The sequence below is a fragment of the Saccoglossus kowalevskii genome, chromosome 10, assembly GCF_978046115.1.
Source record: "Saccoglossus kowalevskii chromosome 10, keSacKowa6.1, whole genome shotgun sequence".
NCBI lineage: Eukaryota > Metazoa > Hemichordata > Enteropneusta > Harrimaniidae > Saccoglossus > Saccoglossus kowalevskii.
The window spans coordinates 1,325,893-1,339,303 of NC_140650.1; the positions used below are offsets into that span (position 1 = coordinate 1,325,893).

Here is a 13,411-nt window from a genome sequence, read left to right on the forward strand (position 1 = left end):
GATTTTATTTTCACTGAATCATTCCTTCAGCGAAAATAGCGAAAATTAATTCCAAGCGAAAATAAAGTATTCTACAGTAGATTATACATGTTAGGATACATGTCCATGATGATTTATTTCGCAATTGGATCAAAGATGGTCGACTGGCAGGCATCTTGTTTTTGTTTTTTTATGCGGTATCTTGGACGTGCTCTGTCAGTTTTCATTCAAATTTGGCACATACATGTACTTGATACATGTTAGGATGCATGTCCATGACAATTTGTTTCAAAATCTGGTAAAGGATGGTCGATTGACAGCCATCTGACTTTTTGGCCTTACTACTTCCACAATTTATGTACCATTTTCATTCGTATTTGGCACATACATCATACATATCAGTGTGTTTCATAATCAGATCAAAGATGGCTGAATAACAGCTGTTTTTATTTTGGCCATATTACTATGACACAAAACACGTGTTTTGATGTAAATAAACAATCTGTTGTATACGCCACTCAAGTTTCAAGGACACGCTCGCGACAACCCCGCTTTAATATGACGAGCACAAAGAGAACTTAACGGGGACTGTGTCATTTTCAATGACTTGTTATTTGTGATCTAAAATTTGAAACAAGAGCAAAACTAATATTGATTGAAAGTGTATCTTGTATTACATAGGAACAGGGTCATGTACATGTACAATGGGGTTGCAAGGAAATAGTGGGTATTGCAGCTGCAGTTAAAATTAAAAATTATTCAAGTTATCATTGATAATTATAATATAAAAAAATTAGCGGTAGATAATCAGAGCCTTTTTTAATATAAGCAGTTTTAATGAATATGATTAACTACCAACAATGTCTACATATTATATCGAGACGTGACTGTTAAATTGTAGATAAAGTTCAAACAATGACTTTGTACATACATGACATTCCGTGCAAGCAATTAAATACCTATGGTATGAGGAACAAACCATTAAACTAAGGGTGGCGAAGGGTCCTGGCATGGCTTCTGTTATATTAATAACAATAATTATTCAAATATAAAAGTATAATAATAATGGTTATTTTAATAAAACCCTACTTTAATAAATAATTTATCCTGGGGTGCTAAAATCAAATATTCCGTCTTCCTTCCATAAAAAGTATAGTCACAGCAGTGGTTCTTACAGGTTGCATTGTGATCCATATTCTTAGATGCATCAGACCTCACCATAGTGAATATGCATCATAATTTGGGAATTCTTGAACAACACTGGTTTAATAATGAATTCACCATTTTGTTATTTATTTCGTCATCCCATTAAATATTCAATTCACTCTGAATTTTAAGAACATTTTAAATATAATATATACATGCTCAGAAAAACTAATGTACACTATGAATTGACTGCTGAATAATGTACACTATGAATTGACTGCTAACTAATGTACACTATGAATTTACCAATAACTAATGTACACTATGAATTTACCAATAACTAATGTACACTATGAATTTACTTATTACTATGTACACTATGAATTTACCAATAACTAATGTACACTACGAATTTACCAATAACTAATGTTCACTATGAATTTACCAATAACTTATGTACACTATGAATTTACCGATAACTAATGTACACTATGAATTTACCAATAACTAATGTACACTATGAATTTACCAATAACTAATGTACACTATAAATTTACCGATAACTAATGTACACTATGAATTTACCAATAACTAATGTACACTATGAATTTACCAATAACTAATGCACACTTTGAATTTACCAATAACTAATGTACACTATGAATTTACCGATAACTAATGTAAACTATGAATTTACCAATAACTAATGTACACTATGAATTTACTGATAACTAATGTACACTATGAATTTACTGATAGCTAATGTACACTATAAATTTACTAATAACTAATGTACACTATGAATTTACCAATAACTAATGTACACTATGAATTTACCAATAACTAATGTACACTATAAATTTACTAATAACTAATGTACACTATGAATTTACTAATAACTAATGTACACTATGAATTTACCAATAACTAATGTACACTATGAATTTACCAATAACTAATGTACACTATAAATTTACTAATAACTAATGTACACTATGAATTTACCAATAACTAATGTACACTAGGAATTTACCAATAACTAATGTACACTATGAATTTACCAATAACTAATGTACACTAGGAATTTACTAATAACTATGTACACTATGAATTTACTAATAACTGTGTACACTGTGAATTTACCGATAACTAATGTACACTATGAATTTACTAATAACTATGTACACTATGAATTTACTAATAACTGTGTACACTATGAATTTACCGATAACTAATGTACACTATGAATTTACCGATAACTAACGTACACTATGAATTTACCAATAACTAATGTACACTATGAATTTACCAATAACTAATGTACACTATGAATTTACCGATAACTAATGTACACTATGAATTTACTTATAACTAATGTACACTAGGAATTTACTAATAACTATGTACACTATGAATTTACTAATAACTGTGTACACTGTGAATTTACCGATAACTAATGTACACTATGAATTTACCGATAACTAATGTACACTATGAATTTACCGATAACTAACGTACACTATGAATTTACCAATAACTAATGTACACTATGAATTTACCGATAACTAATGTACACTATGAATTTACCGATAACTAATGTACACTATGAATTTACCGATAACTAATGTACACTATGAATTTACCGATAACTAATGTACACTATGAATTTACCGATAACTAACGTACACTATGAATTTACCAATAACTAATGTACACTATGAATTTACCGATAACTAATGTACACTATGAATTTACCGATAACTAATGTACACTATGAATTTACCGATAACTAATGTACACTATGAATTTACCGATAACTAATGTACACTATGAATTTACCGATAACTAATGTACACTATGAATTTACCGATAACTAACGTACACTATGAATTTACCAATAACTAATGTACACTATGAATTTACCAATAACTAATGTACACTATAAACTTACTAATAACTAATGTACACTATGAATTTACCTATAACTAATGTACACTATGAATTTACCAATAACTAATGTACACTAGAAATTTACTAATAACTATGTACACTATGAATTTACTAATAACTGTGTACACTGTGAATTTACCGATAACTAATGTACACTATGAATTTACCGATAACTAATGTACACTATGAATTTACCGATAACTAACGTACACTATGAATTTACCAATAACTAATGTACACTATGAATTTACTGATAACTAATGTACACTATGAATTTACCGATAACTAATGTACACTATGAATTTACTTATAACTAATGTACACTAGGAATTTACTAATAACTATGTACACTATGAATTTACTAATAACTGTGTACACTGTGAATTTACCGATAACTAATGTACACTATGAATTTACCGATAACTAATGTACACTATGAATTTACCAATAACTAATGTACACTATGAATTTACCGATAACTAATGTACACTATGAATTTACCGATAACTAATGTACACTATGAATTTACCGATAACTAATGTACACTATGAATTTACCGATAACTAATGTACACTATGAATTTACCGATAACTAACGTACACTATGAATTTACCAATAACTAATGTACACTATGAATTTACCAATAACTAATGTAACAGTGATATGTTGTATATGCATGTGTTTATATTCCTTAAATACAATATTGTTTGTGATTGGTTGTGGTATGCATGCTCTAAACACTTGATGTATGACTTTCTTCACACAGTCGATACTGGTGCTGGATCTGTTGTAAACATTGCAGATGATGGTATAACAATTTTGTTGTTTATTTTTTATTCATATATGTATAACACAACTAATCCACTTTTAATTTTAATATTTTTTTCAGTATTTTTTATTTACTGTGTGTTTTTATTAACATAAGCTAAACTCACTGTTGTTTTAAGTTCAATGCTTGATTAACAGATTCTGCTTATTTAATTCTTTTTCTCTTACTTCAAAATTTAGGAAAACAGTCTAACATTTTTCTTGTTTTACTTCATTGATAAAATAAAATAAACAAATTTTCAAATTTCAAAGATCATACTATCTGGCACCAACAAATGTAATCAATTGTTTTGACACTGATATAACTTCTCATTTACTAGTGTTATATACAATGTAATAACCAAACAATTAGAACTGTTTTCCTAATGACCATACTATACATATTAACCATTAAACTAAGTGTCAGTCCATAACACACATTATATAGTAATTAACATAATTTATGCATATTTAATTAATATATTGCATCCTGTATATGTGTCATGTTAAGAGTGTACTGTACTACTGAACAATCCCTAGTGTCTCGTTAATCATTCCAACCCATCATCAAAATTGCTTTCATGTGTATGCATTTTAATGGATTAAATTTCTTTGTTTTCAACAAATGATCTCTATAGTGAAAACTTCCAGCAATGACACTGCATGTAGTTGCAATATAATTTTCATTTTGATGGTGACATCATTAATATTTCAAATATAAAATATGATTACTTAATGGTATTTCCAGTGCATTATTAAACTCATAAATTAAGGCTTATCAAAGTTAATCAATTCTAAGATGAAAGATGCATCTCTACATGTAAGAATGGAATTTACAAACTGAATGATTTGAACTGCAATTTTTAGCTCCGCTGTGCTATTCATTGACAATGACCTCAAGGCAATACCTTGTGATGATAATGACTCTATGGCAATACTTTGAGAGAACAATGACTCTATGGCAACACTTTGGGATGACAGCACTCCATGGCAATATCTTATGATGATAATAACTCCATGATAACAGTTTATGATTAAAATAACTCAGCAGCAACACCTTGTAATGACAGTAACTCCTTAGCAACACCGTATGATAATAAATAACTCCATGGCAACACCGTATGATGCAAAGAACTTATGATGGCAATAACTCCATGGCAACACCTTGTGATAATAACTCATAGCAGTTTCTTTGGATGGCAACAACTCTATAGCAACACCTTTTGATAATAAATAACTCCATGGCAACACCGTATGATGCAAAGAACTTATGACAATAACTCCGTGGCAACACCTTGTGATAATAACTCCATGGCAACACCGTATGATGCAAAGAACTTATGATGACAATAACTCCGTGGCAACACCTTGTGATAATAACTCCATGGCTGTTCATCATTATGACAATAACTCCATAACAACAGCTTGTGATGAAAATAACTACATACCAACCAAATATTTGTAACTACTTCTATATTGCTGTGTGAAATTGTACATTTGTACATATCTTCTGCATCAAATATTTTTTTTTAATGTTCTTATGGTCATGCGACTATTCTGGAATTTTCAAACTTTTGTCTGTTTGTTTCGATTTGTGAAAAATGCATGATTTATTTGTAGACTTTTTTCTCACTAATTTTACAATTTGTTTGATTGTTCAACGAAAGCATGATTTAAAGTTTATAGTCGCTAACCAAGACCAATACTAAATACTGGTAACATAATTGTTTCATTAAATTGTATAATAATTAAATCAAAATTTTTACATATTTTTTTCCCATCTTACCGCATTGATCATGCAGGGACAGGTAAACAATACAACAAAACAATGTCAAGCTTTTTAGATGTGTCAATGCCAGTGATTATCATAGTTACTTATTCTAGGCACTGTCAACAATTTTATTAGAAGTTCTAGGCACTTTCATACATTGGTTCCAGGAGTTAACAATTTGTTGAGCCTAGAATAAGTATACCAGCACTTCTGTAATATTTTAGTAGAATTTATAGTGTAAATATTTACACGTCTGTAGATGCTGTCTTCACACCTCTTGTGATTCAAGTAATATTAATATAGAATGATATGGAAATACCTATTGTTTTCTCTTCTATGTTTTGGTTTTTTCATCATTTTTATTACTGCTTTTATTACAAATTTGTTTCATTTAAAAATATTATTTTTTTTATTGTTTTAGCTTCTTGCTGTTATGTCATGTTTCTCTCACAGCCCTTGTGTTTGTCATCTGATACATCTATGATGGCTTACAATTGGACAGTCATGTTTGACACATACTCTCTGCTTGTTTCTTACATTTGCCCTGGGGCATTCAGTAATTATAAAAATTATATTTCTTTTTTTCCCTACTGCAGTTGATGCTGGATCAGATTTTGGTGAAACTGGGGATGAAGCTGATGGGGGAGGGCCAGGTGGTGTCTTACAGGGAGCTGGCAGGCGAGTTCATAATTCAATATAAAAATAATAATGAATTTGATTTATAGTAGAAAACTTTCTTGAACTTAAGGGTGATCTTCAGCATTACTGGCTGAAATTATGCGTTAATCAATTTTTTAATTATGCATGAATTATGCATGAACTTCATGGTGTGTGAATAATTGTTCATATTCATTGGTGAACTGCGTTAATTCAACTTCATAAATGAAATAGATTTGTGATTACAGAATGATGCTTTGGTTGTTTTCATGTTTTTGTAAATTTATATCATTCAACTCAACATATAGAATAATCTTGCATAAAGTCAGACTGGTTGGAGTAATAAACAATAATAAACCTGCCAAAAGAAATATGTGTTCTTCAATTTTGTAATTTATACTGAGAACTTATTCAGACCCACAATAATTTAGTGGGACTCTATTGTTGTTTCTTTAATATTAACAGCTGAAATATAAGGTTATTTTAGCTAATTTACCTAATTCGTAATTTCACTAATTCAAGATGTTGCTAATTTAAAAGAAAGTATATTCTAACAATGTGACTGTTGTTGGTATGTGCATTGCGAACTAAAATGGCATTTTACAGTATGTATTACAAGCCAAATTTCAGTATAGTATAGTGGTTTCTAAGAAGATTTATAATCTTTCCATTTCATTTTGAATTATTAAATTAATCAATTGCATCATAAGTTATGTGATATGCTGTATATGCATGATATATGCCAGTGCTGCTAAAACAAAAATATTTAGATCTCAGAGACACCTCGGTAATAAACCACTTGCAGGTTTTCATAAATCCAACATGGCTGCTGAACCACATGATCAATCAAAGTCAAGTTCAACAGTTCACAATATATCAACATAGAAATTTTGCTTAGTGGTTCTCTCAAACAAGCTCATAAAACAAAAAGTGATCCTGCTCAGGCTTAACCCTTCAAAATATGAATGTTTCAAACTTTTATAAACAGTTGGATATATGCAGTTGGGTTTATTCTAGGTGATCATTTTTCTAGGATAAAAACTTTCACTTATTCATTGTATTGTTATTATTTGATTATTCTGAAATTAATTTCTCAAATAATTTAAAATAATTTGCCCAAGGGAGGGATTTTTCAACATTGAAATAATGGTTTGCCAATAAATTATTTTCTCTGTGTATTCTATAGAGGTAAAGGCAGAAAACCCAGAATGCAGAGAAAAGAATTGTCCACAAAACAGCAAGACTTTCAAGTTCGTGTGAAAGTGTGGGAAGCTCGCCAACTGCAAGGTGCCAATATCCATCCTGTTTGTAAAGTTACCGTAGCAAACCAAACTAAGATGACCAGAGTCAAGCATTCAACTAATACTCCTATTTGGCAGGAAATCTTCTTCTTCAATTTTCACATGAGTCCCGCCGAGTTATTTGATGAAGTAATAGGTATACAGGTAAGAATGGTGGAGATGAAATATGGGTTTAGATGATGGTTCATGATATCACATGTATCATGCACAGATAACAGGAAACAACAAATAATATCTGTAATATGTATCTCAATAATTTTTTCATTATATTTTGGAATTTGTAAATGATTGATCTAATGCTAAATTGTTTTTAATGTGTTCATCTTCAATAAGTGTATGTATCAATATAAAAAAATAATGCAACTACTGTAGAATACTTTTTTTTCGCTTGGAATTTATTTTCGCTATTTTCGCTGAAGGAATGATTCCGTGAAAATAAAATCCAGCGAATATACTTTTTTTCCTATATTTCACATTAGACTCATCAAAAATCAGCGAAAATTAATTCCAGCGAAAATAAAGTATTCCACAGTATCTGAATATTAGTACTTACAAAGCAAGTCATTTGCATATCAGTACTAATAAAGCAACTAATTTGCAATTCAGTACTTATAAAGAAAGTCATTTGCATACAACTAATTTGCATGTTAATATTAGTAGTTTCTATGTTATATTCAATCTGTTTTATTCAACAGGTTTTTAATTCAAGAAAGCTTCGCAGTGATGCACTGATTGGTGGTTTTAATTTTGACATTGGTATGGTGTATGAAGAGAGCCAGCATAGTTTTCTTAATAAGTGGTTATTACTTACAGGCTCTGACGAATCACAATCAGGGGTTAAAGGTTACTGTAAAATTAGTGTATGTGTTTTAGGATCAGGTGACGAAGCTCCAGTAAGTAGTTTTATTCTGGGTGTGATGTTTTGAGTCTAAGTTAATTTTAATGCATGTGCATTTTTACATGTTTGTGAATATATATTTAGAGGACTGTATGGAATAAATGATTTTATTGTGTTTCTTTATTTTCTGCTTTTATTCCCTCCCATGTACAAAGGTGTCTTTGTAGTTAACTTGTCTGTCTGTCTGTCTGCCTACCTGTCTGTCCGTCTGTCCGTCTGTCTGTCTGTCTGTATGTATGTATGTAGATATGTCTGTTTGTTTAGCTGTCTAGCCAGCTAACTGTCTGCCTATAATATTTTTCTACTTCTTATGATTTTCTACTTCTTATGATTTTCTATTTTATTTATTTATTTATTTATTTATTTATTTATTTATTTATTTATTTATTTATTTATTTATTTATTTATTTATTTATTTATTTATTTATTTATTTATTTATTTATTTATTTATTTATTTATGTATGTATTTGATTATTTGTTTATTTGTTTGTTTGTTTGTTTGTTTGTTAGTTTCCTCTGTAATTGTTACACACATTTATTTTGTCTTGAATACTATAGATTTTCTTGCCTAAAAAAACATTTTGTCTATTTATATTTTTATTAAGTTAGTAAGATTATTTTGGACCACATGAACTTAATTTCTTATTGGCTACAGATCAAAAGTGTGGAAAAAATTATGTGTGATTTAATTTGTTAAAAGTGACAAAAGTTTGGTGTTCAAAGGTTAAATAGGATACAGACATTTCAGGCCTGTGCCTTACAAATGTATGTGTGTTCTGATAATTTAATATTGAGGCATTCCACCAGCAAATACTTGAATTACTGTATACTAGCTGGTACATTGTGTATATATTCATTTTAGTTTGTTTACATTAACTCAACTCATATGGCTCAGACAAACAATGTTTTCCACAATTAAATTTCATAGTATCCAATATATTTCAGAACAAAATATACTGGTATATATATATATATATATATATATATATATATATGCATATATATATATATATATATATATATATATATATATATATATATATATGCATATTAATTTCTGTAAATTGCTCAATTTTTGCTGCTAGAATTGTTTGTGATATGAAAATTTTATGGCAAGCGTGAAGACAATATTTTGTGAAAGTTTTTTGTAAGACTTCATGAAAATTTTCACTGCTACTAAATTTGGGAAAATTTGCCTTACGCAAAATAGTAAAAGTGATTTACAGTATATGTTATGCTTACCATACATGAAAGCAGAATCCATTGCTCAACAATCATGTTTGTGATTCATGCCTGTGATTCCCCACCCTGGCTGTCATTTATGTTGCTGCTTGTAATTGGTTGATATTTTCTTTACCCAAACCTAATTTGTTTTCCTGCTTGTGATTGGTCACCTTATAACAGTCCATGGTATGTTCAGATCAACCTTATAGATGAGTTTTAAGTTACTGATATATTTCCTTCTTTTTAAAAATACATGAACTTGAATATATGCATTTATTTCAAATAAATATGTACCTGACATTTTTTTATACATGTGTTTGGGAGGGAGGAATTATTATTTACATTGTAATTAAGATATTCTCTGTAAGTTACTAAATATATAACCAAGTAATCAGCTAAATATGTAACCCATGTAATTAGCAAAATATGTAACCCATGTAATCAGCAAAATATGTAACCAAGTAATCAGCCAAATATGTAACCAAGTAATCAGCCAAATATGTAACCCATGTAATCAGCCAAATATGTAACCCATGTAATTAGCCAAATATGTAACCCATGTAATCAGCAAAATATGTAACCATGTAATTAGCAACATATGTAACCCATGTAAATAGCAAAATATGTAACCCAAGTAATCAGCCAAATGTGTAACCATGTAATTAGCAACATATGAACCCATGTAATCAGCCAAATATGTAACCATGTAATCAGCCAAATATGTAACCCATGTAATCAGCCAAATATGTAACCCATGTAATCAGCCAAATATGTAACCCATGTAATCAGCCAAATATGTAACCCATGTAATTAGAAAAATATGTAACCATGTAATTAGCAACATATGTAACCCATGTAATTAGCAAAATATGTAACCCAAGTAATAAGCCAAATATGTAACCAAGCAATCAGCCAAATATGTAACCATGTAATCAGCAAAATATATAACCATGTAATTAGCAAAATATGTAACCATGTAATTAGCAAAATATGTAACCATGTAATTAACAAAATATGTAACCCAAGTAATCAGCCAAATATGTAACCAAGCAATCAGCCAAATATGTAACCATGTAATCAGCCAAATATGTAACCATGTAATCAGCAAAATATGTAACCATGTAATTAGCAAAATATGTAACCATGTAATTAGAAAAATATGTAACCATGTAATTAGCAACATATGTAACCCTAGTAATTAGCAAAATATGTAACCCATGTAATTAGAAAAATATGTAACTATGTAATTAGCCAAATGTGTAACCAAGTAATCAGCCAAATGTGTAACCCATGTAATCAGCCAAATATGTAACCCATGTAATTAGAAAAATATGTAACCATGTAATTAGAAAAATATGTAACCTTTGTAATCAGCCAAAGAAGTAACCCATATAATCAGCCAAATATGTAACCCTTGTAATTAGCCAAATATGTAACCATGTAATCAGCCAAATATATAACCCATGTAATCAACCAAATATGTAAGCATGTAATTAGCCAAATATGTAAGCATGTAATTAGCCAAATATGTAGCCTGTGTAATCAACATGTTATCAATCATTGTCACTATGGTTACATGTTCAGTGGATCTATATAGACAATAACATATTTTAGTTCTAGTATTATTTTTCCCAGTTTCCCTGAACTGGTAGAAAAGACATGCAAATTATCAGTGCACTCTGATTTGATCTGCTTCATTGTAGGGTATCCTTTACACTATGGAAAAACTATGCTACTAGTATGTGTTTGAATATCCCATAATGCATTACTGCTTCCTGTTGGATTATCCACTTCTTAATATTCACCATCTACAGAGTTAATCAAATATATAGTGTTTGCCTCAGTATTACAGGCATTGTTACTTTTAATGGTGAAAATGGGAATGAAATCATGCATGAAATTACATGCATTATGATACAGAATATGATATTTAATATTTACTGCTTAATTACAATCTACATCCTGTCATTTAGTCAGTTGTCAAATCAAAATTTCAAAACAATTATTGAAAGTGTTCTGAAGGTTATCACTGGCAATATGGGTTGTGATTATATCAACTTTGTATGCAATCACATTATATGTGTACATTATTTTGTGTGAGCATCTCCGTTCTATGCATGTTTGAGCAAAATAATAATAAAACAGAAATATTTTGTGAAATGTGATCAAAATTGAAACCAACTCACTTTTCATTAGTGTACATAACATGTATAGAGTGTATAGACCTATATTGTCACATAGCTATCCATGGATATCTCATCGTAATTGAAATTAGACTCAACATGGTTTATTTATGAGGCAATGAATCTTGTATTCCACTGTCATTTTATGGTTTAATAAATAATGAAATGTCAGGTGTGGTAACTACTTAACAAATTCAGGTCAAGCGTTCTATTTATGAGTCAAATTTAGTTTTAACTGACAAACCAGTATAGTAATCTGTTCTGTTTTTGATAGGAAGGAAATATAACGGTATTTAAAACTTGTTTACACCTATGAGAGCATGTCACTGTCACTGTTGTTTAGTTATATACACTACTCCATTAAATAGAGAGCATGTTCTAAATTCATTGCATTTATGAACTAGTTTATATTAAAAAAAATGTTTTATTGTTGCCATAGTAATTGGTAATTCTGAAAGCATGTTTTTGATTTTATCTAAAATATCTTCGTAAACAATTTATTTACAGATAGCTTGCAGCGATATTTATTTAGTAATTTATTATATTTTCTAAGGTTCTCGTCAATTTATATTGATTTTTTATTGTGTAAATTTGCTTATTGTTTAGAAAATGTTTCATATTCACTATTTGAATTATTTTCTTTTTGTCTAAAACCCTAATCTTGCACCTGTGACAATAGCATCAACTCAACAATTCTTGCTACTGATTTACAATTTATTTGTCAAATTCTTTTAACAGATTGGTAGCTTAACAAGAATGATGTAATTTTTCTTACATCACAAATACAAGCAACCATCTCAAATGTATAACTTTTTGTTTTTGAAATACTAGTAGGTTAGATTCAAAGGTCACTTTGCATGTCTCATTTCAACACCTGGGAATCCCACGGGGAGTGATGGCAGTTATTGTATCTATTGCCACATCCCATTGGGAGTAATGACAGTTGTATCTTTTGCAACAATTGAAATATTAATATATCATGCTTTTTTTTCATTTTTAGACTTTTAAGAAATCACAAGGAGATGAAGATGATATAGAATCGTAAGTAAACAGTAAAATCCGTTCTGTTTGCAGCCACATCCAAGCAAACATTTATTTTCAGCTGTTTTCCCACGATGTTTGAAATTTAACTTGTGTGTATAAAGGGAGCTTTTTCTTTTGAAAATTGTTGAAAAAATAGACTTGATAAAAATAATTTAGGAAAATCATTCAATTCATAAATATCGTGAATTGTGATGCTAAATAATAATCAATATTATATTTTCAATGTCTGTATGATCGGCATGTGATAGCGCCCTCTATATGCCACGTATTAATTGGAAATAATTGCGTAAGAAGCGAATCAATATTGGATGACAAATGTATAGACAAAATGACAAACGCAGTTTGTAGTACAAAAGAATAAATATGATATATCATTTCATATTACAATAAAATATTGAAAAGCTGCATATTTGAGACAAAAATAAATGATGGTCATTGACATCAGGGGGT

At 29.5% G+C, this 13,411-nt stretch overlaps 1 protein-coding gene across 1 annotated transcript in view; it reads left to right on the forward strand.

The window, feature by feature from the left end:
- LOC144355725 (dysferlin-like) overlaps positions 1-13,411 on the forward strand; it is a 190,764-nt gene that overhangs the window by 40,522 nt on the left and 136,831 nt on the right. Inside the window, exons 6-10 of the mRNA XM_085504822.1 lie at positions 3,842-3,883; positions 6,250-6,331; positions 7,497-7,755; positions 8,307-8,504; positions 12,918-12,958. Of these exons, the coding sequence (XP_085360948.1) occupies positions 3,842-3,883; positions 6,250-6,331; positions 7,497-7,755; positions 8,307-8,504; positions 12,918-12,958 (622 nt within the window). The remainder of the gene's footprint in view (positions 1-3,841; positions 3,884-6,249; positions 6,332-7,496; positions 7,756-8,306; positions 8,505-12,917; positions 12,959-13,411) is intronic.